Raw genomic sequence first — 27,179 nt, forward strand, 5'->3', positions numbered from 1 at the left:
TGACGTAGGTCGGGGCTGCAGGCGGAGACGCTTGCGTAATGAAGTGCCGCCAGCAGGGGCCGAAGTTGCATTGTCACCATTGCGACCACTGCGAAGCTCCAGGACGGGTACGGGCAACGTCCTCCTCCACCAAATTAATGTTACGTGTAGCTGAAGCCCAATGCTGTATACTATTTATTTACAGGGAGGATAACGGAAGGCAAAAATGGCGATGCTATATCAAGCCGGCACACGTCGTCTACTCCTTCCTCCTCAGTGCAGCCACACTGTGGCGGCTGTTCCGTAGCATCATTAAAATTTTGGGAAGGGATTTGACCGGTTCCTATTGTGGCGGTGCGGTTGTCGAGAAAAGCCCGCACGTAGTTGTATGTTCGTTCTCCGCATCCCATCAATTCGAGTTCTTCAATATTGTTTTGGGTGAAACGTTATCAAATGCTCCCTTGAGGTCTAGCCCGAGCAGTAGTCTGTCCTCTACGCGGGCGATGTTAGCTATAACTTCTTCTCTGATCAGTAAGAATGCTTCTTGACAGGATCGTGGTGTTTGGAAACCGTCTTATTTCTTCAAGGTACCGCTGTAGTCTTATTTGTACTACTCCTTCGTACAGTATACCCAGGCACGACGTGAGAGAAATGGGCCTCAGAGCGTCTATAGAGGGTGTCTTAGGTTTTGGGACCATGATAATTTTAGCGTGTTTCCATTTCGGGGGCAATTGGCCTTTGAGCCAGCTCTCGCCATTGAACCATTCTGTGATTTTAGTCAGAACTCTAGCGTCCAGGTTTCGAAGCATCGCGTTCTTGATGGCATCGGGACCTGTAGCCGAGTTTTTGGCGGCTGCTTGAGCTGCCTCAAAGACTTCTGCATATGTGAAAGGTTCACATTATTTGGAATTCGCCTTTCCAAGGTATGGTCGCGTCTCGTTTGGGGCGTCTTTGTTTAGTGGTGGTCCTATGTATCGTTCTTTCAGTTTATCTAGTAGTTCCGCGTCTGTGCCTGGGCAACTGTCTGATATGATTTGGAGTCGTTTGTTATTTTCTGTGCGTCTAGCCAGGTCAAGCATTTCACGAAAGATGCACCACGTGCCAGCCGTTCCCAACATCCCCGAGAGGGACCCGCAGGACGTAGCCCACTCGCTTTTCGCTAATTCGTCTGCGTGTCGTTGCGCTTCCTCCGCCAGAACTGTTATGCGGGCACGTAGCTGTTTGTTGAGGCGCTGCTTTTTCCAACGTTTAACTAATCGGCGTCTTTCGTCCCACAAGTTCACTAGGTGGGAATCTTCCACGGGGGCATCCGACGTGCGCTCTGTAGTTTTGGTAGCGTCCTTGTGTGTCGATTTGATGAGTTTTGTCCATTCTTGTATGTTGTCGGGAGTCTTTGCTGCGTCGAGGTTCCGTTGGAGCTCCCTGTATTTGGACCAGTCGGTTAATTTTGTTGTGCCAATCTTTCTACGTAATTTGGGGGTCGAGAGTGAAATACGAATCAGATCATGATAACTGCCCAAGTTTTTGTTTAGCGATGTCCACTGTGCGTCTTTGATGTTTAGAGTGTATGCGCGATCGGGTGTTGTGTCCCTGCTCACGCTGTTACCTGTGCGTGTGGGCGTGCCTATGTGGTTGTCTGCATGCCGAGGTCCTCAACCGATTGTTCAAGTAGGGCTCCTTTAGGGAATGTGGACGCGTAGCCCCACATTGTATGTGGCACGTTGAAATCACCCAATATCACAATCCGGTCTTTAGTGCCCGCTATGGTCTTAGTGTCCGATGAAATTTAGGGTAGGTCCAGACCTTTGCTTTTGGGAAGGCTGTAAATGTTTGTTATGATGCTGTGTGCTTTGCCTTTTTCCGCGGTAGCCCGCTGATCATTACGGAATTGGTTTCCCCGGTACGTTGGGGCAGGAATATCATTTGTGCCGTGATTGTCTTGCTCACCAGCGTGGAAACTGTAGGATTTTGGGGGTCGCTCAGAACGTAATAGCTCTGTAGTCGGGCCGGTTTGGGCCCAACCTCCTGAAGGCATATTATGTCCGGAGCTACCTGAGAGATTTTAATAAACTGCTGGAAGGCTGCCGCCCTTCTAGCGAGGGATCGGCAGTTCCATTGCCAGGTCTCTAATTGTTCTTGGTTGTTTGGTTTTGTTTTCTCTTTAAGTGTAGTAGTCATGGTTCTCAGTCATCTATGCTTTTGAAATCTCGGTGTCTGAGCCATCCGTATCAATTATGCGGTGGGCCGTCTTGGTCTTGGCCGATCCAGCGCCGACTGCTATGGCGCGTTTCTTTGTCGTTGTGGTTTTGGCTGCGGTCTTTAGCTGCTCCTTCACTTGTTTGTGCTTCTCGAATTCTACCAGCACTTGTGATTGGAAAACGGGGAGTTTCTGATTCACGAGGGTTATCATCTCATGCTTTAGTGATTTAGAGGTTTCTGCCAATAATAGTTGGATTTGGGCCATTGCGGGTGGCGCTTCGGTATTTGGCGTTTGCGGTGTTGGTGATTTTGGTTCACTACGTGTGAGAGTGTTCGTATTTGAGGTGATTTGCGTTGTTTCTGTGGCCGATTGTCTACTATCTGATTTTAGCTGTTGTATTTTTCGTGTGAGGCGTTCCTCTAGCTCCTTAATTTTCTCGTCGGATCGCTGTCGTTTGTGTTCCTCCTCTCGAAGTTGTGCGCGTAGCTGCGCGTTTTCCTGTTTAAGTATTTCATAACCGGGATCTCGCTGTGTGTTTGATGTGTTGCGGAGCATTGGGAAATACAACCGTCGCCCAGCTCACCTGAAGCTTTTGTGACTGCTGGTGCTGCGGGGGCACTGGCGCTTGTGCGGCCCTGACGGCTCCCTGGATGGGCTCCTACTTCTTTTGCCGTTAGGAGATGTGGATTTGTGGCGATGGCTCTCTTCCTCATTCTCTGTGCTGAACCATCGCAGTTTCTTCTGGCCCACTCGCTCTCGTGAACGGGACTGACGATAGGTGTTCTTGGAACGAATGTTCTTTAGTTTCTGTGGACATTGGTTGCTGCCAGTCTAGTGACCTGCCGCCCCGCACACGGTGCATTTGATCACACACTCGAGTCCAAGAGAAGAGGGGACCCATCAGACCGCATTTTTTGCAGATGTTGATCGGGTGCGGGCACACATTCCGTCGGTGTCTCGCTTGGAAACATTCCGTGCATATTTGAACAGTGGGCTTGTATGGATGGAGTCGCATCTCTCCTCCCATGTAATAAATACATTTGGGAAGGGAGCCACCGGTGAACGTGATGAGCGCCGTAGATGACTTGCCTAGCATCCGAGGTCATTCGATTTGAACTCCGTGTGTTCGTACTCGCATGTTGGCTACTAAATGTTTCATGGGTGTGTCCGCTGGAATGCCGTGAACCACACCTCGATAGCAGTTGTCGGGGTCAGCTACGTATGTGTTGAATTGGTGCACGCGTTCGTTCAATTCATGTTGCGTGATGCGGCGGAGTACGTTGGCCACTTGCGTGCTGCTCACCAATAGAATTATAATGTTCGCTCCGGGGTGAATGCGGAGGATGAAATCCATGCCTGTGATTCTCTCTCGCTTCACCGGTCCAACTTGAGTTCGACTGAGATGGTCTTGGATTGGTTGGCTTGCCTTGAGAATGGCACTCGCCAAGGTTGGTATTAGTATGTCTTTGATTGTTATTCTCTTTGTGGGACGCATGATGATTTTTACATCATCCTTTGGTACTGCTGGCAGAGGTTTGCGCTTTGGATGGTGGAAGCGATTTCCTATGTTGTCAGCCCCACCATATGGTTGGCCGTCGCGTTCCCCTCTCGCGAAGTTTGCCTGACTTGGTGAGCCGCGTTGCTTCATAGATTGGGCTCCCTTGCCTTTTTCGTTCTTCTTACGCTGTTTCTTAGCTCTTTGTGATTCAACAATGAGCCACCTACCGCCAGTGTGTTCGGCCTTTGTCGGGTTGGTTTCGGGGAGGTCCTTGTCGAACTCGTGTTCAATCTCGGTGGATGAAGATTGTTCGTTATAATCGTTCAGTGAGTGCCCTGAGGTGGAGCACATTGGTGCCGGTGTTGTGCCGGTAGCCATCGTAGGCTCTTGAGAAGCCTTCTCAGACATTTTCTCATCATTGAGGCGGCAGCGGTCTCATAGACCACTCCGGGCGTAGCAAACGCCGTGCGTTTCTGTGAGCGTTCTTGCCGCGTTTGTTACCCGACGCAGCTGCGCCTGCTTCCGAACTTCAAACTTCGATATTGAGGTAAAAAATTCGCCTACTGGTTTCAAAATGACGTACGGGTGTAGATCTCGTCGAGTATATTCCAATCGATATCTTGACTGTTGTCCTACGGTCATTGGAACGGGCGTAAATCGGGTTTCGGTGGAGCTGATGTAAGGCACCTCTGCTCCGTCTGGCCCCCTCTGGCGTTCCCCCAAATGCGTGGAGGTTAATTGGCACGCGGCTGCTCCGCTTGAGCGAAAGCGTGTGAGTGTGAGTCGGCGAACGCGGTTCAACCTCGCGTGCGCGAGCGAGGAACGCGGCCCGGCAGCGTGCCCTCTCATGTCGCGAGCGAGCCAGGGGGGTCAGGCGAAGGAGGAGGAATGAATCAATGAAACCACGGTTATTCCACATTAAATTCGTCGAAGACGCTGCGGTGGAAAGAGGAGGGGCGTTATGGGAAAAGGAATGAACGTCCTGGAGGCAGCTAAGTGGGGGCGGCATGACGCTTGTGGCTGTCGCGGAGCCGATCGCCGGTGGGTGGTGCTGCAGGGTCCTGAAGGAACAGCAGCAGTGCTCGCCAGAGCTCGATGGCATGGTCCGGAGACATGGTATCCGGGCAAGCCCAAGTCCGGAGAGAAGAAGGCCACGGTCCTTAGCTGTATGGTGGCCAGGGCACGAAGCCTAGGTGGGATGTAGAGGGGGCACTCCCAACAAAGGTGGTTGAGATCAGCACGACATGTGCACATGGAACAGAAGCCACTTACGGGTGGTGGCGTGCCACCCTTGTGGAAACGGTTCAACAAGTGAGGAGTAAGGAGGGTGCTTGTCTGGATTCTCCGAAGCAAGACTGACTCTCGCCGTGTGAATAGCTTCGGTGGAAGCGACGGTATAGAGAGTGGATTGCCCACTGCTGCGAGGTAGGTGGCACGCCGTTGTTTGGTCGCATGTTTGTCCGCCATTGGGTCTGCTACCTCAGGTTTGGTAGATAGGAGAGGATAAGGATTATCGGAGGCTCTGGCTAGCGCGGTAGAGAGATGAGCGCGCGCCAATCTATGAGCCTTGACAACACCAGTCCCTTGGTCATTGCCCTTCAAAAAATCAATCGCCCTTTGCTGAGCCTAATCGGCTATGACGGCTACGCCCCGCCTGTAAAAGTCGCTGAGCCCACAAAGACAGCATTGTACGTGTGACGGGGAACTACACACGTGCAATTAGACACGCAACCGTGGTGCAGCGCTACTCTAAGCGTTGTCGGATGCCGGTTAGAAGTCTCATCACAGCGTACAATGCTCATATTTTGCGTCTACGTGGTTCCCGAGAACACAAGGAATAAGGCCACAAGGAATACACAAGGAATAAGGACTTTATTGCATCACTTATTGTCACTTAGTAGCGACGGTCACAATGGGTTTGTGGTCGCTATCATTCACACCGATCGGCATACTCCAACTGCAGAAACACTCTTTCGCAATTTCAAATTGATGCACGTACGCCGCTGAATGATCACTTGGGCCGGATCGGTGTGGCTTCGAAAGTTATATGTCTGCAACACGAAACGCGTAAGCCATTCCGTTCTCGGTATCGACGCATCCATATTGAAATCACCGACGACCACAGAGTTAGCGTCATCGCAACCAATCCACACAAAGTGAGTAGCCATGAATCACGCAGGGCTATTAGCCATTGCATCTTTTGCTTGCTTATGGGAGTATGAGTAATTGATGATGATAGTTTTGTACATACTGTTCTGTATCTTGTATGCGTGATTCGAAAGAATGTAAGCACTGTTCCCTCTACTTTGCTTATTGTGGTAGCCTCTCCCTAACGGGGCTATGAGCCATTGCATTTTATGCTAGCTTACGGGGGTGTGTGAGCCTTAGACGATGATAGTTGTTAGGATCGGACCCGAAAATTCTATGGTACCCTAGCCATAGACAGCTCGACCATAAAAAGTTTTCTTTTCTTCTATTCATCACTTACGAAAAGGTTCTTGACACAGTAACTATGGCATACAAATGTGTCATAAAGCCTAAGCTCGAATACGCATCTGACACCTGGAGACCTCATAAAGCCTACCTGACAAACACTTTTGAATCCGTACATAATTATGCTGGTAAACTCACTCACCCAGCATATTCGTACGCCATCATCGTATCACCCTTGAAAGCATATATGGTCTTCCAACCCTTGCGTATTCCCATTCGTGTCGCCAGGCTACCACTATTTCTAAGATACGTTTACACTGATCTCCCCCACGCACCTTTCATTTCACCATCGGCGAGGGTATCACTTCGCATAGGTCATTAAGGGTCGCTCGCTCCAAAGCGTGTACTGTCACATCTTTGTCTTCATTCTAGAGCGCAGCTCTTAGCTGCCCGTTCGTGCGGCGAGCGTCGGCCTCGGTCTCGGCGTAACCGAGCGAACGAGCCAAACATGAAAGAGAGAACACGGAGCGGGAGATGAAAGTCGCGAACCGCGATTAGCGGAAGCCAATGGGAGCGGCCCTCTCAGTGACGTGCGCGCGAGAGACTGCTGTCATGCCCGTTCGCTCGATGCGTACTCCATCTGGCCTCAGCCGCTTCGTACTGTCGCCTGCTGGCGTCAGCTCTTGCTCGCGCTTGTTTGATTTGTTAAGTTTGGTCTCGTTCACTTTTGTCTCGGTTATCATCGTTTGCCCCGCACCAGCCAATATATCGCGAAATCAAAACACGTATAGAGCTGCGCTGAAATTTCGCATTAGGGATTATGGTAATCGTCATTGAATTTTTCTCTCCCATGTAGTTGCAGACTAGAACGGCCTTTCCTACGAAATAGCTGCCATCAACCGTTCATGTCCATTCACGAAAGAAGTATATAACATTATTAGTATGTTAAACAATTGTGGTAATTCCGCCCTTCATTCATAACTCAGTGTGAAGTCGTCAGGGAGATAACGTGAAATTGAAAAAAAAAAGGAACTAAAAACTTCCATGCACTCGCTGCTCGAAAGATACAACTTAGCCTCGATTTAAAAAAAATTAGCGATGATTGGAGCAGGGCGCATTGGCAGGTTGTTCCGGAAAGCGTCTCGTATTTAGGCAAACGGAAGAGTAAGTCAGCGTTCTCTTGTTCCTATTCGTTACGTATGTCCAGACTCACACCCCAGTGCTTATGAGCAAGCTGCAGGTTTGTAAAGGAAGTTATTCTGTGTTGGCCAAAAAGAACTTGGAAATGCGCTGAAGCTTCGCCTTTAAGAGTGGAACGCGATAACATCCAAAAGGCCCTGACTGCTTCCCACGCTTCCCGGCAACTGCGGCTAATGTAACCGTAATATTTTCCTGGAAACGCTGGCAATGAACGCTATGCACGAAAACGAACTTTCTGAATTTTTTTGTTTTTTGTTTTTTCCCTGGCATGGGCCCTGACCCCTGCCGCGGATACGCAGAGGCAAGCGCCATCTGGGTGGTGTTGCACGGAATCAAGCGGGGTGCGCTGCTCCTGCTAAGGCAGGCCTTAAGCAGCAGCTGGAAAAGGGCGTTGTGTTTGAGTTTCCGCGTAACGGGGTTATGTTTTCTCGTACATTCAAAGTTACAATATCGTACTATCATTTTTTTAGGTTTCGTGTAAGTCACACCTGAATTTTCTGGCTCATTTTACTTTGAGAAATTTAATTTGTTCAGTAACGCCGATGCGCCACGCATGGGGCCTGCGTGGTTCGGCATGCGTGGCTCGGAAATTTTTTCTCTATCGGGCAACACAGCCGTCGCCGACACCGGAATTTAGGCGACACGGGGCCCTTAACGCTATCGCGTAATAAAAAGAAGAGCAGACGACCACGTCAACACCTCTTCTTTTTCACTGTTCACGGACTTGAAAACAATCGTTGTTGATGACCTTTTGAGAATTCGGCCACGTGCATCAATCTTGCCTTGCGAGAAACTTCAAGACAGACAAATTTCTATTTTTTTCACGATTGATATTTTTGCGTGACGTAACGCTCCGCATACTGTCTTCTATAAATGGTCCCACCCTTCCTAGACGTTTGCGACCTCGGCGACCTCGATCGGTTCATTCGGGTAGCATGTCGTCCCCCAGTTCCTCATTGTCGAAGTCGTCCTCGACCTGATGTCTTGTCCTCGCTGCGGTACGGGGCCTCTCCTCCAAGGGTCCAAGGGGGTCCTCGTACGAAGCGTCTGCATAAGTTTTGATTGATTGATTGATTGATTGAGTGAGTGAGTGAGTGAGTGAGTGAGTGAGTGAGTGAGTGAGTGAGTGAGTGAGTGAGTGAGTGAGTGAGTGAGTGAGTGAGTGAGTGAGTGAGTGAGTGAGTGAATAAATGAATATTAGATCTTCATACGCAACAAGAAGCGTATCCCCTTCAGTCTCGAATTATGATCTTCTGCGGCGAAAACATTATGACAACCAAGTATTGATGTTTTAGGTGTCTAGAGTGAGAAGATCAAAGTGAACTTTTCTAGGACCATTATATGCAAATTCGGTGGCATCCTCATATGGAGACATCGTGACTCAATACAAACTATTTTTCGCAATTAGGCGTTGGCATACAGAAAGGAAGGAACTTATTTAATCAAGATTGTGCGAATGGTGCATCAACGGGTTCACAGGTTGTGATATTAGAAGAAACAGTCCTTCTCAGCTGCGATGCACAGGAAAACATCGCCTTTCCGGCTGTTGCCCTGGTTTTCGCCACACAATTCTCGTACTTTGCACCGCTACGCAAGCGGCGACTGGACTTGCTAACGCTAGTAGTCCTTCGAATCGTGCCTCACACAATCGCAGCACCTTAAGAGCAAGGACGGTGATTTAAAATGAGACATTAAAGAATGACATTAAAAGAAACAATGCCAAATTGCAGCGCAACTAAAATTTTCAGACACACACAAAAAAAGTCCGTGCTGCTTCGGTGGGTCAGCTTTGCCCGAACGAAATTCTGTTGATCGGGCGTCAAACTAGGTGTCACTGATATCCTCACAACCACTGGAGGATGCGACATAATTAAGAGACCGACATCATTCAGTCGTTGGTCTGAAAACGTGAGCGTCTGCCATCTTCACGATCAAACAGTGCGTACGGCGATTATGGTACGACATTTAAAAATTTCCGGCACACTAAATTAAAAGGAACACTAAGCCCGTATTCACAAACCAACCTTATCTTAACGCCATAAGGCGCCCTTTTATAAGGCTGAGGAAAGTATAAGGTTGAGAAAAGGCCAAGGTATGATTCAGAAGCGTCCCTTATTGCGTGAAAAGGCGTCTTTATCGAAGGCGGCCTTATCGTCATAAGAGATGAGCATGGGTGCGAGGCTATGAACTTTTCTTGGCCTTAAACCGCTCAGTTATTAAAAAGGAAACACATTTTTGTCGCTGAGAACAATAAATATAAAAATTGGATGGCGCATTATTACGCGTTGTGAAAAAGCAATGTGAAAAGAGCGAGTTCTAGCTGTTGCGCGTCTCTCATTTGCAGATGAGAGACGCGCAAAAAAACGGCAACGCGTGTTGCCATGGCAACACGCGTTGCCGTTTTTTTTTTCCATTTGCGGTGCTTCATTTTCCATTTCCATTTTGCGGTGCTCGAGCGCAGTTCCTTCACTTTTTCTCTTGTGTGTTAGCTATAACTTGCGTTAGATGCTGTAAATATTGCGCGTATTTATTTATTTATTTCCTTATTTGTTCATTTATTTGTGTTTTGAAGTGTTCGTTTGCTTATTGTAAGATCTGTTGTGGGAATGGCCACTGAGAGGAAAAAAATCAACTTTATGGAGGAGGAGCAGGGAATTTTGATTGACTTGGTGACGAGAGAGAGCAACGTGCTGGAGAACAAGCGTACTGATGCGGTGTCCCTGAGCGAGAAGAAAAAGAAATGGCAGCAGATAAAACAACAGTTCAACAGTAAGAACGGAGTCCACCCGCGCACGGAGCATCAGCTACGCAAGTGTTCGGACAACTTGAAAGAGAAGTGGCGGCACGGGCGAACCGCGATCGTCTGGGCTCGGAGCAAGTGGCAGGATGGAGAGAAGGTGTACCACCGCTCGTTTTGAAAAGCGGAACCTGCCAAGAAACTCGCCGTCGTTAATAATATTTGGGGTTTTACGTGCCAATACCACTTTCTGATTATGAGGCACGCCGTAGTGGAGGACTCCGGAAATTTTGACCACCTGGGGTTCTTTAACGTGCACCTAAATCTAAGCACACGGGTGTTTTCGCATTTCGCCCCCATCGAAATGCGGCCGCCGTGGCCGGGATTTGATCCCGCGACCTCGTGCTCAGCAGCCCAACACCATAGCCACTGAGCAACCACGGCGGGTGTCGCCGTCGTTGTCGCCGTCGTTGTACATCTCCATGACATTCTGACGGTCCCTGAGTACACGCCGGATGAGCTTTACATAACGAAGGGCTTCGCGAACATCGGCTTCCCTTAATAGGGCGACAAAATCGACTAGCTCCGAAAAGCTGCTTGCGTGGTCGGCCATAATAAGTGGCGCCTTAAGGTAGCTGCCGGGCTACCTTAAGGAACGCTCCTTTTCCGAGCCGGTAAGGTTAAGGAAAGGTTCGACTTAAGCATAAGGTTTGTTTATGAAACGCGTTAAGGCGCTGAAAAGGTAAGGAAGGCAAAAGATAAGTATAAGGTTGGTTTGTGAATACGGGCCTAAGAAAGAGAATTTAATTCGTCGACAGTGAAATAGACGACGCAACAAGTCCGAAAAATGTCTGTAGCTTTACATTTTCGCGCGGTGCTATGGGTCACTGGCGTGGAAAAGAGTGAGTAACGGTGTTTCCGTATGGAGACCAGGACGGAAACAGGATCAAAGCTATTTAGTTACAGAACCCTGAGTATTCAGTAACAGTTTTTTCTTAAAAAGTAGCCATTTCTTTCCATTACCCAGGGGCTTTTAACTGTTCCGGATGATTGAGGCTGCTGTAAAATAGAAACTTGAACAGCGCCAAACCAGAGCTTCAGTAAAACGTGGGGTCGTCCATCTTTAACTTTGTAAATGCAATATGTGTCATAGGGTAAATTAGTTAAAAACTAATTAGTGATTTTCTGTTGATTAGTGGATCATGCATTTCACTTTTTCTGCAAGTCATGACCGCTACTTCGAGTAGAACAGTTCATGGACTAGAATTGTGATATCCACCGTGGGCAATTCTTTAAAAAAGTTTGGAAGTGTTCACTGAAACACCATGTATCTTTTACATCGAAGCTATCATTCAAGCTATATGCGGCGCAGCATGTAGACTCCAAAACGTTTCCTTGGAAAGCCGCAAACCGGGTCTCCTCCCAGTGAGGACAACAAGTTCTGAGAACACCATTTAAGTTCGTGTAGTGAAACTACACGAACTTAAAGGCCAGCTGGGCGCATCAAGGACAGACATGGGCCCGCTCGCGAGGGTATGTGCCCCTTCATCGACCCTTTCAATCATGCAGTGAGTTGGCCATCAATGCCAGGGTGTCTACGAGAAACGGTTTACTATGCAAGGTGACGGTGAATAAGAACGACTTGGGCGAAGTGAAGTCAAATGAGAGAGTCGCGATTCAAGCTGCAACGGTCATCCGTGTTATATGCTTCTCAGACAACAGATCGCACACGATTACAAGCATCGTTAATACCCGACGAGTATGGGCAAGCCATGCCTTTTTTTTCTAAACAGGATCCCACGGCGCCATTGATGCTCGAGCGCAGGTGTTACCGGCCGGCACGGCCTGCGCATGACGAAGGCCTGAAGCGTAAGAACTTTATATATTGTTCGCGTGTCCCTTAAATGAGCATTTAAGAGCAACGCGAAATCAGTAAGCACGACTGTAGAATTCTGCGGGTCTTATAACATTGAGCACAGTAGATTCATAGGAGGAACAAAAACGGAATTTAAGCTTACTCAATACCGTTACGAAGAAAGGAGTTCACAGATGGAATAGCACTTTATGGTATAAATATTGTAAACATGGATAAGGTGCCTCAGCAAGGCTGGCCAACGTTTCGATAGCAGGACCTATCTTCGCCAAAGGCGGCGTCGTCATTCTCAGCATGTTAGTTTCAAAGGATTAGTGCAGCGACATTAGGTGCGGTTGTTGTCGGTGCTGGTTGGTTATAAAGGGAGAGACTTCAGAGATAATGAGCGCTGTCGCCTGACGTCTATGAGCGTCGTTCCCAAGACGAGGAGACAAGAGCGGGAGAGTGGAAATGCGTGGAGAAAAGAAAAGAAAGAAAAGGAGAGGAAAGAACACCCGGGCACACCAAGAGGGAAAAAAGAAGAAAGAACAAGAAAAAAAAGGGGGGGGGTATGGAAGGGCGTTGGGGAAGCGAGCGGTTAGGGAGCTTTCAGGGGTGTCGTTGGCGGCATGTTATTGTGGCTTTAAAAGAGACGGTCAGGTGGTCGATGCACGAGTAACACAATTGACCCAAAAAACACATGAGTTGAAAGAGTGACTTTAGTAGTATAGCAGATATGCGTCGAGTAATATTGAAGCAGTTAAGGTTGGCGTCAAGGAGTCTTGGGTTCAATGTATGGGGCAACTGGAAGGCAGCGGCGTGGTCTTTCAAGAGACGTTAGCTCCCCAGTAGCTAAACGTAGATGTCGTTACGGTGGTATTCAGAAATGGCGATACCCTGTGTGGCTGAGACGCCGAAAAACGTGTACTGACGTCAGGGACTTTGGAATGTGTTGGTGAGGGTGTTTAGAAAAACATCTAATAAAAAACAGACATAAAAGAGAAAGGAGAGGGGGGGGCCGAAACCGGAATAACAAATAGGAGGGTGACGTGAACAGAAGCGGACGGGGGCAGGTTTACATGGGAAAAGGGGGTCATACAGTTGGTATAAACCGAAAACATGAAAGAGTATATTAAATTCAGTAGTATGCAGAAAAAAAATTTTCGAAATGGAGGAATAGGTGAGGTTAAAAATTAAGGTTACCTGTGGCATAATGTGTTTTCTGCCTTGGTTGATGATATGAGAATTTCAGATTTAAGTTACCGCTTTTAAAGATTCTAAGTTACCACGTGCCAAATTAATTCCCGTCGGCTGTAGGCAATTAAACTTGTGTATGAGGTATGATTCTGTATATTTCCTTTAGCGAGGTGAACCTAAATTTGTTTATAGTTTATAGAGCTTTGTTTTGTCGAATATATGACCATGTTCATTAAAGTGACTGGCTATTATTTTAGGTAAATTGTGTTTTGTGTCCCCGCGGTGACCGTTGAATATTGTATGAATTTGTTGTCTAGTCTCACCTATGTATTGTTTGCTACAAGCGGCACATTCTAGACAGTAGACTGCGTGGCTTGATGTGCAGGTGAAAGCCGAATTTACCTTGTGTGCGTAATTCGACGCTGTACTTTTTACAGTAGTAGCAGATTGAATATTTTTACATGCAGAGCACCTGGGGTGGCCCCAGGGACTGGTTCCCAACTTCGTCTTTGTCCTTAGTTTGGCATGCACAAGACTATTTTTAAAATTAGTGTTGCGCCTGTAGGCTACTCTGGGCGAGTCGAGAAAAATCTTAAGTTTCTGGTTGCTGGTAAGAATTGGGTAGTATTTACTGAGGATGTTATTCACGTTCTGGGAGTGCATTTGAGAATTTAGTAGTAAGAAAAGGCGTTGTTGTCCTTGTGATCCTCGGGCGGGGCTTGAGGACCTCGGCTCGATCAAATTTGGTTGCAGCGGTGTAGGCTTCTTGAAGGTCACTGTTTGCGTGGTTTCTGTTTGATAGGGTTTCTTTAAGGTGATCGAGTCTATCTATGTAGTCCTGGTTTTCAATGCAAATGCGACATAGTCGTGTGGCTTGGCCTTTAAAGATGCCTTGTGTGCAATGTCTGAGATGGTGACTCGTATATTCTAGGTACTGTTGTTTGTCGAAAGGTTTCCTATACAGCGTTGTCTTTAGCGCCCCATTGTCAATGTATATTGTTGTGTCCAGAAAGTTTATGCGCTCTGTGGAGGACTCTGATGTGAATTTTAGTTGGATGAAAAGAGTTTAGAAATGCTACATATTTACCTAGACTGTATTGACCATGTCTCCATATTGTGAATATGTGGTCTATCGTAGGTATGTGAGGGGCTTGTCAGTGCAGCGCGATAGGAACTTTGTTTATAGAATCCCCATAAATATGTTCGCGTAGGTTGGTGCAAAAGGCGTGCCCATGCTTGTACTATGTATCTGTAAGTAGGCATCCTCAAATTCGAAGTAGTATGTGTTAGAACTAATTCAAGGAGAGACTAGTAGACTTCAGTAGAGTATTGTGCGTTGTGTTTAGACAGCGTTTGTTTTATCGAAAATAAACCATCAGGGATTGGAATGTTGGTGTACTGGGCCGTGACGTCTAGTGTTGCGAGAATTATGTTGTGGGGTAGTGTGCCTTTTATATTAATGTCTTCCATAATTCAACGCAGGTGTGTGCACAAATGATGGGAGTGCTTCCACAAATGATGGGAGTGCTTTCGGCAAGTCACCAAGGAAGCGGTTAAGGAATGTGGAGATGCTCTCTGTCGGGGTGTTGTTTGATACTATCGGGCGACCTAGGATAATAGCGGTGTATAGTTCAGTGGATGATGGAATTTTATGAATTTTCGGAAGGAGGTAGAAACGCCCGGCAGTTTAGTTGCTTGGTTTAAGAAATTTATATTCTGACGGTGTTATCAATCCAGCATCCAAATTTCAGCCTGTTGGTAATTGCCACTGTGTAGGATAATCTCGAATCGGTATCTAGCTTACGGTAATGTTCTGGGTTGTTTAGTTGTCGGTAAGCCTCGTGCTTGTATTTTTCTACTGGCCAAACAACTGTACTTCCACCCTCATCTGCTTCCTCAATAAAAATGTCATTCCGGTAACTAAGATTTGAAATGATATGACTCTCTGACGCAGTTATGTTTTTAGGTCGCTTAGATGTCTTGGATTGGCTTATAATTTCTTTACTGACAGTTTTAAGGTATATGTCAAGTTCTATGGCTTGTTCTGGTTCGTGAGTCCAAGTGGATTGGGCTCTAAGTGGTGTCGGCCCGGTGTATGGTGTGTTGTTGACTGCGAAAAATTGTCTGATTCGGCGGTAAAATTCCGAGAGGTCCTTGAGAAGCTCGAATTCATTTATTGTGTTGTTCATGGGACAAAAGTTTAGGCCCTTGCTGAGTACGCCTATTTCTTTTTTACCTAATGTTTTCGAAATGTCTACAACATTGAACTGGTTTAATTTTGTGGAAGTTACCATCACGTCTAGTACTTCTAAACTCGAGGTCCCTCTTGCAGCCGTGAAGTGGCTGTTTGCTAGGGAGGTTTGCCCCCTTTTCCCATGTACACCTGCGCACGTCATCCGCCTATTTGTTATTCCGGTTCCGGTCCCTTCCTTCGCTTTTCTCTTCCTTTTTTGTCTGTTTTTTATTATATGTCTTTTGAAACGCCCTCACCAACACATTCCAAAGTGCCAGACGTCACTATACCTTTTTCGGCGCCTCAGCCGCACAGGGTATCGCCATTTCTGTATACTGCCGTAAGGACATCTACGTTCAGCTACTGGGGCTAAGGGCCCTTGAAAGACCATGCCGCTGCATTCCAGTTACCCCATACATTGCACCCCAGACTCCTTGTCACCATCTTAACTACTTCAAAATTACTCGACGCATTGCTTCTATGCTACTGAAGTCACTCTTTCAACTCATGTGTTTTTTTTCTTTTGTGTTACTCGTGCACTGACAGCCTGACCGGCTCTTTTAAAGCCACAAGAACTTGCCGCCAACGACACCCCTGAATGCTCCCTAACCTCTCGCTTCCCCAACGCCCTCACATGCCCCCCCTTCTTTTCTTTATTGTTCTTTCTTCTTGATGTCCCCGCCCGTTTTTTTCTCACCTTTTCTTTCTTTTCTTTTCAGCCCACCTTCCCACTCTCCCGCTCTTGTCCCCTCGTCTTCGGAATGACGCTCACAGACGTAAGGCGACAGCATTCATTATCTCTAATGTCGTTCCCTTTATAACCAACCGACAACAAGCGCACGTGACGTCGCTGCACTAGCCTCTAAAACTGACATGCCGAGGATGACGAGGCCGCCTTTGACGAAGATAGGTCCTCCTATCGAAACGTCAGCCAGCCTTTCTGAGGCACCTTATCCCTGTTTACAGACTTTATACATCAATACCATTGCGAAATTAGGCAGTCGTCATCAGAAGAGCGGCCGACAGAAGCTACCACTTGAAAAACAAGTTATTCGAGATTCCTTCTATGTCATTCACTATTGCATACCTATATCCCTGCGTGACGTCTGGTACGCCTCTTCGGCTTCAACCAGTGGTATTTTAGCACGAGCTCTACCACTGGTAGTGGCCGCTCTAGCTTTTGTCACCGCCGGCTCCGACTGGATGCTGGTACCTGTGGATGGAATGAAGGACAGAGCAGGTATGTTTTAAATTATTGTCTCGCCTTTTACAGTGTAACGGTTCGGTAGATAACTCACATTGTCACAGGAACGCGTTGTTTGATTCGCAGTGGAAAGCCGCTCATAATAAATTAATAAACGTTATTCAGTGATCTGCATCTAGACATTTGGACACCCGCTCACACGCTATCAGACGGTAACAATCAGGTGGCGCACCGCATGGCTCGAGAGCGTATGGACCGACCCTCCGGTAGCCCCGCCTCACCGACTATGATGAATGGAAGTGGGAAGATCGAATGACCAGATTTCACGAAATTACACAACACCATAGATTGCGGAGGCTTTCATTCACTCCGCCACACCTAAAATTTAGCAAAAATTAGTCTGTCGAATGGCGGCAGTTACAGGCCAGATCCTATCCGAGTCCCGCTTTTACGCACCTAATGCACCCAGATTTATACACGACTGCCAAGTGCAGACATTGCGACTCTAGAGCCACCCTGGAGCATATCCTATAGGAATGTAAAGCTACAATACTGCATAGCGGTGATGCAGCCTCAAACAGCCACAACCTCCGCACGCGCTGGGAGTCTGTGTTGCTGAGATCGGACCGGCAGCACCAACTCTGAACCGCCCAGGGAGCCGAGGAAGGCGCCAAGGGCCAACAGCCCTTGGCCGAAACCTAGGCGGGGTCCAGGCCCACCCCGCTAAATCACAGGGCACTGAATAAAGTTATTTGAATGAATGACTGCACTGCATTCCAGTGCAGGTAGTATCTCATCCTTCGTCACCGTTTTTGCGAGATGTAATGGCTTTCAGTATCCTAAAGCCGTAATTAGAGTAGTAAAGTACCCTAGCCCAAAAATGTTCCTTTCGTTCTTTTTTCATTTTTTTTGCTTGCGGTGAATTCACCCGCATGCGGTATAAATTGTGTCCTCACTTCTCGCAACTTACCGCAACTATTGTTCTCCATGCAGCTACTAAGGACTATAGAGAAGAACGTGTGTAATTAATATGCATAGACTGACGCGTTACTTTTCCAGATTATCAAATAGGCCAACTTCTCGGGGTATCCGAATTCGTATTCCACAAAGCTACCTTCAATCAATGTAAAACTTCCTGACGCTACACAGGTCCCCTTATCACAACGGCTCGCAACGACTCTTTCCCGTCTCATACAATACTTTTGGATCCCTGGAGAAAGTGAACTTAAGTTTTAAATTTTCATTCATCTGCGCGAATCTTCCTCGTAAACAGTGCAGAAAGCTAAAGAAATTTTACCTCAGACCGGCCTCTTCTCAAATATATTTTCCCTTTGTCTATAGAAAGAGAGCAATGTGACCAGCAGCATTCCACTGCTTGCCATAACTTCACTGTACACGATTTGACTATGCCAACACGCTAGGCTTACCATACATGCCAACATGACATGCGTGTCATGAGAACGAAGATTCGGGCCAATTGGTATTCCAGGAAGCACGGTGTCATCACATCATTTCTCTGTTCCCCCGGAAGTGCTCTAGCGAGCCGGCTAAGATGTAGCGGTCTTTCTTTACGTGTGCTCATCTGCCTTTAATAATGGGAGTGCGCACTTGCCCACCTTCGTTCCCCCTTATTTCCACGCTACAGCACCTCGCATCGTCTCATGCATGCCACAGCAACCTGAAGGCTTTCAACGTTGTCATCCATTTTGACGTGACATGCACAAAAGGAAATGCCTGACGGTTTAGCGGCTTTCCTAATTTGTTGTAAGGGTTATATGTCGCCAAATGGAAAGGAGAGCCAGAAAAAAGTCGGGAAGCAAGACACATAGAAAGAAGCAGGAAGGCTACTGGTCTAACAACTGCTTCCGTTTGCGGGCATACCCTTACAATTTACTACGCACCATCTCACTCAACAGGGCAATATTACGAAATCTTGATTTCTGGCGGTCATTCTAACAGCGTTTACTTTCGCACAATTATCTTCCTAGACGTACATGTTCGCAAATGTCTATGGACCTTGTTCACAAAGGTTCTATTTCACAGGGACTGCATGTCCTTGCTCAGAGGCCTTCACGTTCGCTATCATAACTGGCCGCCACCTGTTCTTACAGAATAACCCAGCGTATTATACACTTGAGCAGAAAACAAGTCAGGATACAGGTAAAGCAGAAGGTGATCATGCTCATCAGTCGAAGCTATACGAAGTCTGTTGCTTCAGTAACTTTTTAATATCCAGAGTAATTCAAGATGCGCTTCCACAAATACATATCGCAACATATAATGGCCACCAGAAACACCGGATATTTAAGAGTTTATGCGCATCATAATTCCTATTACGAAAGTATGCTGCCAACACTGGTCAGGTAAGTACAGTCCCTCAAGCAAGATGTACAGCCCTTCATGAAAAAGAGGCTATGGCCTCTTTCAGCTATGGCCTCTGTCTTGCGTCATCAGGCTCTATCAAATACCGATAAATTACCAAACCTGGTCGTGCCATTTCTTAATCCTCCGCCGTCCTAAATTGCACATTCCTTGTCTTGGCTTAATCAAATATATTACACCTGCCTCAAAGTAAAACAGGACACACACTAATTGGTCGAAATCTCCTTACTGCTGCTGGCGGAACCATCTCTGGATAGGCGACCGCTGCTTCGATGGCTTCCACTTCTACTTCCACTGCTGCTCGTGCGCTGTAAACAAAGACGAAAGCCTCGTCAGCTCTTCTATAAGCGTGATGGCCTAATTGGTTCAGTGCAGAACACTGCTTCCGTTTTTTGTTCCAATCATTCCACTAGAAGAACACTCAGGAATTGTGGGATTTCACTAAGTATGCGAATCCGCTAAAAAGTGAATAAATATAGAAGGATCGTCATTTGGGCGAGTTGGTACTGGTTGAACATCTTGAAGGGTCCTGCCTGCTGTCTTCGTGATATTGCGCTGCCCCTTCAAGATGTGAATAAATATGTTGAGAACTGAAGTAATACGCGGTGTATTAAGTAGACACTTTCATATATATAGCGCAACTATGTCCGCGTCTTGCTGTGGCAGCACCTAGCGTATGTCGCCAGAAGGTGTGTGGCTGGCAATAAGGTGCCGCGAAAGCACGCAGGCACGCTGCACTAAGCAAGCTGAAATTATTTTCTGAGCTTATCACTCTGATTCGTAACTTTTACTGTGCATCAAAGAAACTTCCGAGATTGGACATCGATACCAACTAGGACGCCTTGCTCACTGTTTATCGTCAAGAAAGTCGCAGTTTCGCCCGAAAGGCAAGGCATCGAGTGCGATAGCAAATTCGTAGACGGCTATACGAAGTGAGGATAGCAGTTTTATCGGCCATAGACTTGTAAAAATAGGCTTACCAACTAATGTAACAAGCCTGGTGTCACGCGCGCACAAGAAAACATCAGCGTATCTCACTCGACGACCGTGTAAATTCGCTGTCAAAACGCTGGCGTGAGCAAGGGTGGTGAGTTAATCTTTTTTATTCTATTAACGAATAATTATTCATCATTCTAGCCTTCAACCGATTAATCGTTTTCGATGCAGGGCTTTTCATCGATTAATTGATTAATAGGAAATTTTGCCGGGCACCTTTAAAAAAGTTGAAACACAGTTATCTACACTTGTAGGACCCTATTTTAATGCTTGAGAGGTGGTACCAAGTTTGGAACACAATTGTATGAACGTTTAATAATGTATATTATTTAACTTGTTAAAGGCTAAGTGTAGGCGGCACTAGTGGCTTTTGAAAAGATAAAGATAAACAATGTATGTTATATAGTGGCACTTAGTGCGGAATTAAATAAAATACATGGTACTAGTGAGTTCCTGTACAGTACAGTTAAACAAGAAATAAGAAAATTTGAAAAAATGAAGGTGAAGTCCAACTGAAGTAGGCAAGAAATTACAATATCCACAAGGGAAAAGAAAATTAGTGGTTTAGGATTCTAAATAACAAATTTTCTACAGTGCGAAAGAATGCCAATTGGCTGGGATGTTTGCGTGAAACGGCAACAGCATCTTTGAATTGCCGCACAACCAGCATGCGAGAATAGATGCTCAGACGCTATACATTTAGTGGGATCAACGCTAATTGCACCGTTATGGCAAATACATCCGCACAGTCACTGCTCAGCGAACGCCGCCATTTCAGTATAATTTCAAAATTTTCGCGCCACTCCTGTCAAACTCTCGAAAAAGATTAATCGAACAGGTTTGATCACTTGGACAAATAAATGAAAGGTGCACATCGATGAAGATTAATTGTTTTGCAGGGTACATTTCATCGATTAATGATTCATTGATATTACTAACCCTGGGAGTGCGGAAACACGGCAGCAGCAGCGAGCAAATTGACCTTTCTGCTGCCTCCCGTACCAACGCGATCTAAGCCGCGAAAACAAAGCACATGGCGTACTCCGTACCCATAGCAGATGGCTTTCAAGATAGGGCTGCCCGCGAATCCGCATCTTGCGCAGCAGCCGCCGGAGAAGAACGCGCCCCCTGCCCCGGAGCTTTGCGGGCGACGGAAGATGGCGCGCTTCGTCCCGCTTTCCTCTAGTGCGCGTGCAAGATTGAGCCGCCACCGTCGGCTCACCGTCGCAAGCTTTCACTCGCACATACAGCATACTGCACGCAGCGACGATGTTATTGCCCTTGAACTTTACACGGAACCTGACAGCGACGGTTGAATTGCTACTGGAGTTTCCATATAATTGCTATCGCAAGGAAACAGAAGCATGTACTCACAGAATGTTTCGCTTAAATGGATTCGTAACAGAAAGGACAGCCGACCCATATCAAACAGCACTCAAGAACAAAAATCTTTGTGAATTCGGCTCCAAGTGCTTATAAAGTCGCGATAACATTCTCCCAAAACGAGAAAAAGCTCTGAAATACGTAACGTCACCGTGAGTTCATGGTGCGAAATGCATGTAAGGAGAGTTTGGTATTCATTTTATTCAAGAATAATCGATGTTTCGAACAACATAAGGTTCAAACAATACTTCACCGGGCTAAACTGATTTCGTGTTGCTCTAGAGTGTGGATTTATTGAAGAGTGGTTGTCACTACCAAATTTTTTTCCGTAACAACTTACTTCTACCTCGAGCCAATCAACCGCTTACGTCGATTGAAGTCCGCAGTAGGGCAGTGTCCTGCGCTCAAACTTTTTGGAATGGTTGCCATTGAATAACACAAGCGCATGCAGTACTTCTCAGGTTTTCTGGAGTAATATATTCAGTACAAATCAACGCGGTAAAGTTGAAACTTATAATCATGTCTTGTGCTCAGTATTGTGCATTTCACCTATTGCCTGAATTTACCTTGAATTCTACTGTGTTCATGACTTCTAAATTGCATACCAACCCGCCCTGGTTGCTCAGTAGCTATGGGGTTAGGCTGCTGAGCACAAGCTCGCGGGATTGAATCGCGGCCACGGCGGCCGCATTTCGATGGGGGCGAAATGCGAAAGCACGCGTGTGCTTAGATTTAGGTGCACGTTAAAGAACCCCAGGTGGTGGAAATTTCCGGAGCCCTCCACTACGGCGTGCCTCATAATCAGAAAGTGGTTCTGGCACGTAAAATCCCATAATTTCATTTTTTTTCTTATTGCATACCTGCGATGGTGGCGTAGTATCTTTAGCGTTGCGCTGCTGAGTCCCAGCCTGAAATCTCCTGAAATCCCAGCCTCGGCAGCCGCATTTCTCTCGGCGCGCATTGCAATGACGCCCGTGTATGTGCACACATTAAAAAACCACCGGTCGTCAGAATTCTTCCGGAGCCCCACGCCAAGGCGTATCTTGTAATCATATCGTCGTTCTGGCATGTAAAACCCCCCAAAATAATTTTTAATTTCTACTGTAGGCGCACAAAACTGGCCTCAGGGCTATAGAAACAGACGCTTTTCAATCTAGTTAAGCTGATAGCATGTTGCTATAAAATAAGCATTCCTCTACTTCATCATCATCACCATCAGCCTGGTTACGCCAGCCGCAGGGCAAAGGCCTCTTCCATACTTCTCCAACTACCCCGGTCATGTACTAATTGTGGCCATGTCGTCCCTGCAAACTTCTTAATCTCATCCGCCTACCTAACTTTCTCCCGCCCCCTGCTACGCTTCCCTTCCCTTGGAATCTAGCCCGTAACCCTTCAAGACCATCGGTTATCTTCCCTCCTCATTACATGTCCTGCCCATGTCCATTTCTTTTTCTTGATTCCAACTAAGATGTCATTAACTCGCGTTTGTTCCTTCACCCAATCTTCTCTTTTCTTATCCCTTAACGTTACACCCATCATTCTTGTTTCCATAGCTCGTTGCGTCGTCCTCAGTTTGAGTAGAACCTTTTTCGTAAGCCTCCAGTTTTATGCCCCGTAGGGGACTACTGGTAAGACACAGCTGTTATACACTTCTCTCTTGAAGGATAATGGCAACCTGCTGTTCATGATCTGAGAATGCCTGCCAAACGCACCATTTATTACGCTTTCTCGTAATCAATGAAAGCTATATATAACGGCTGGTTATATTCCGCACATTTCTCTATCACTTGATTGATAGTGTGAATATGGTCCGTTGTCGAGTAGCCTTTACGGAATCCTGCCTGGTCCTTTGGTTGACCGAAGTCTAAGGTGTTCCTGATTCTATTTGCAATTACTTTAGTAAATACTTTGTAGGCAACGGAAAGTAAGCTGATCGGTCTATAATTTTTCAAGTCTTTGGCATCCCCTTTCTTACGGATTAGGATTATGTTAGCGTTCTTCCAGGATTCCAGTACCCTCGAGGTCATGAGGCATTGCGTGTGCAGGGTGGCCAGCTTTTGTAGAACAATCTGCTTACCATCCTTCAACAAATCTGCTGTTACCTGATCCTCCCCAGCTGCCTTCCCCCTCTACTTATCAAGCCTTAAATCTTTTCCAGCATAGTACCATCCCATTTAAGCTCATTTCAGTGGGCTGCACCCAGACCAACAATGCAGTGAAAGCGTATGTTTGAAGCGCAGTTCTTAGGCGCCCGTTCCTGCGTTGAGCGTCTCTGCATCAGCGTCCCACGGCGAAACCGAGCGAACGAGCACAGCGGGGGATGAAAGACGGCGAGAGCGAAGACAGCGCGAGGAGTAAAGCGAAGTGCCACACGAGGCATGTTCCACGGCGGCGAGAGGGTCAGCCGATACCACATATGGAAACAAAGCGCTGGCGTGGGCTTGGGACCCATTGCGGAAGCACTTCTTCTCCTCCGCCGCCGCGGCTAGAGAATGCGCTCTGCGCGAGCCATGTAATCCCGTGTTCGCGCTTTTTATGCGAAGCATACTAGCCGCACAACCACGCTCTTCCTTGCTGCGCCGCGCGCGGCCGCGTAGCTACCATATGACGTCATAATAGCTGCAAAAGCGGAGGCTCAACTTGTGCGCTCGCTTGCGGCCGCGTAGCTACATAGCCGGGTCTCAGCTCGTGCGCTCGCCTGCATGAGTTGTTTCTTCGTCTAGCCGAACCAAATATAGCCAAGCAACAGCAGTTCACCAGGCTAAACAGTGGTTCAACAACTAAAATAAAGGCTAGTATGCTTCGCATCCTGGGCTTAACCTTAGCTAAGCCACAGCCATTTTTTTCTGAACAATGAGCGACGCAATGGTTTGAAATGCTTCGTCTGCCACCGCTGCTCAACGAGCTTCACTAGCAGAGGCTCAGTGCCACCGCCGAGAGGATCAAATAGAAGATAAAAAGTGCGGACACTCCGCAACATCAAGTCACTAAGTGCGCCAAAGAACTCCCCTAAAATGCACGCCTTTGCGTGACCCACCAACGTTTCTTAAAGAACTTAGAACAAAGTAATTTGTTCGAGAGGGAATGCAATATAACGGAGAAAAGAAGTGGGAAAGTACTTATCTGAGGGTAAACACTGGGGAGCCTATGAAAATGAGCACCGTGCTTTCGCAAATATTTGCCGCATAATCAGCGCGGAGCAGCAGTTGGACACTACAAGTTCATGATTCTTGCTTCTGACCACCAGCTTAAATGCAACAATGAAATGAAGGGCAAACTACACAGCAATAATAGGCAGTAAATCGTCCCTTCTCACCTGCTCCTTCATCTCCTTCGCCTTTTCGGCCTTCTTCAGTTTGGCCGCGTACTCGGCAGATTCGCTGAGGCCCAGATCGTTGGTGAGTCTCACCAGAAAGCGCAGACCTGCGCAATGAACGCGTCTTCGATGATGTTAGTGGTTATTTACGGTTGAAGGTTTGGAATGAAAAAGGACGCTTCACCTAAAAAAAATAAAATAAGAAACGTTTTCTGAAAACATCGACAATTCTAGCTGCAAAATGGATATGTTGTTCTCCTGTTTCAAGCCTTAGATACTAAGTGAGACACTAACCTCTTATGCCGTGTTCCGTACTGATCCTAGTGCGCGTTTGTGCAGTTCTATGTGGCTTTTGCTTTCTGTTGTATTGGCTTTGTAAAGACAAGTTTTGAATAGCGCGTTGTCTGCTGTGTATGCTATCTATGCTATGACAGGCACACATTCTGCTATGAATGCCACACATATGGTTTAGCAATCGGCGTACGTCTACAGAGCTACTTATACCTTAAATAAAATTTATCACATGGATGAATCGGGCAGCCGCTTGTTCAACCCACCAATCTTCCTGCACGCACTTGACGCGGTTTCCCTTCGATTATCGATTGTTTCATCTATAATGTGACACTATCTGCCAGCGAAGCTCACATACGCGTAGTTGTGCTTGGGCAGGGCGGCGTAACAAGGACAAAGAGGCGAAGAGGCAGGAAATTCTTTGCACTCAAACCCAATTGTCTTCCTTCTTTTTCGCAGTTTGCAACTTACAAAATAATACTCGTTAGTAGAGCGGGTGTTGCCTACTGTCTCCATCTTTCCCAGGGAAAAGAAGTAGCAGTCGTGCTGACTTGCACTCTCTTTATCTCCAGCCTTTTAGGCCTGTTGCCTGTCCTTGAGAGTTAGTTACGTCACAAGACACAACGCTACCTTCGCAATTTACTCCGCAGAGATGATTAACTGCGTAGCTTCACGCATTTAAGGCCGATGCGTGACAACTTATTTATTTTATGTAGCTGTCATGACGTACCATGTTCTAAATGGCCTCGGCAAGTCTATTTTGTGGCTGACACTAAACCTTTTCAAAAAGCGCTACCCAAATGATGTTGGTCAAACTCTGTAAAAATGACACCCACTGACCATGTGTGATTAACTGCAGTCGAACAAAAAATGTCGCTGAAGCCAATGTTTCGATGAAAACAAGTATTCGTGCCGAAACGTAATTAGTTATTAGATCACTGTTTCCACATTGCTTCTTCAACCACGACTTGTTCGAAACAACACTAATGGTTCGGATTCATTTAATCACTTCAAGCCTTTATCTTACTGCAATCTTGCACGTTCGGGTCCACTATATATTCTTTTTGTAATTCAAAATGATCGGTGTAAAGTAACACAAAAAACCGTTCTCTAGCTGCAGGCTGAAGTTAAACAATATTTACGGCACCATAGTTTCTAGACTGCCTTATTGCGGAAAAGCTGTATTCTTAGAGCTTAAGAGGGTCTACTGTCGTGAAGAAATTATAGTCACGAGAACTGTCCTTTGTTCTTGACTCTTTAAGTGGCCAGTACGAGGAAATGAGATGTGCGTCAATTTCATAGCTGGCATCAACCGCCCACTATAAACATGCACACTATTTATAAGCGGAAACATTGAGGGGTAGATACGTTCTGTGTAGCTGCTGGTCACTTAATCCAAGGTTACCCTGCCCTTCAATCTTCTGAGAAAAATTAGGAGTGGAAAATATTCCAAAGCTCTCCGCGTGGAATAAGACCTGTATTTGACACACGTACCGGTATTCCTGCGAAGGTTTCATTCATAAAGGCCCACAGACAGATTTAAAAAAGTCTCTTCTTGTTTTCTCTTGAAGCTCATGGGCGGCGTATTCATGAATCATATCCCCTACATGCATTGGATGAGAAAACATCTGCGACGGCTGTCCTGCTGGCTGTCAGAGGTACTAGGCTGTGACGTTCGAGGTCCAAGAGAATGCTATTTTCACAGATGCAAGAAATTCTGTCAAGTGACAAAATTACTACTTGACAATCACATGCGTGACCTAGCCCATTAACACTGTCTCAATATTTATTTATTTATTTATTTATTTATACATACTGCAGCCCCTTTATGGCGCTATTGCAGGAGTGGGTTAGACAAAAAGAAGTCATACAAAAAAACAAATAAACAATAACATTAATAATTCACAAGAAATAGGGCAGATCACAAAATGAAACTCAAAATAACAGCAACACTGAGAGTCAGTACAAAAACGAGAATGAACCAACACACTAACAACAAGAAAATACATAAAATCAGGTGTAGCTAACTTTAACAGGAAATCATTTAATGGCAGTGACCTAATTGTTCCGGGAATTAAGTTCTAGCACGTTCCGGGCAAGAGCTCGTGCGCTGCACCACGTACATTCGACGTTGTCGGGAAACCTCCGGTGCAGGCTCCTGTAGGTGGCGAGTGCTTGCTGGTAATTCCCACTCTTGTGATGGCAACTGGCCACCAGTAGGGGCCACTTGACCTGGCTGGGCCTGTGGTAAGTGATAGAATTTAAAGACTTTGCTCAC

The 27,179-nt window shown here is 46.6% G+C and overlaps 1 protein-coding gene across 1 annotated transcript in view; it reads right to left on the minus strand.

The window, feature by feature from the left end:
* Positions 1-5,560: 5,560 nt before the first annotated feature.
* The window catches only part of nompB (intraflagellar transport protein 88-like protein nompB), a 169,529-nt gene continuing 147,910 nt past the window's right edge, over positions 5,561-27,179 (minus strand). The window contains exons 21-25 of the mRNA XM_065439849.1: positions 27,025-27,143; positions 24,611-24,717; positions 19,145-19,223; positions 16,417-16,542; positions 5,561-8,357 (exon numbers count right to left, since the gene is read on the minus strand). Of these exons, the coding sequence (XP_065295921.1) occupies positions 8,233-8,357; positions 16,417-16,542; positions 19,145-19,223; positions 24,611-24,717; positions 27,025-27,143 (556 nt within the window). The 3' untranslated portion in view covers positions 5,561-8,232. The remainder of the gene's footprint in view (positions 8,358-16,416; positions 16,543-19,144; positions 19,224-24,610; positions 24,718-27,024; positions 27,144-27,179) is intronic.

This window comes from Dermacentor albipictus, chromosome 5, assembly GCF_038994185.2.
Source record: "Dermacentor albipictus isolate Rhodes 1998 colony chromosome 5, USDA_Dalb.pri_finalv2, whole genome shotgun sequence".
Taxonomy (NCBI): Eukaryota; Metazoa; Arthropoda; class Arachnida; order Ixodida; family Ixodidae; genus Dermacentor; species Dermacentor albipictus.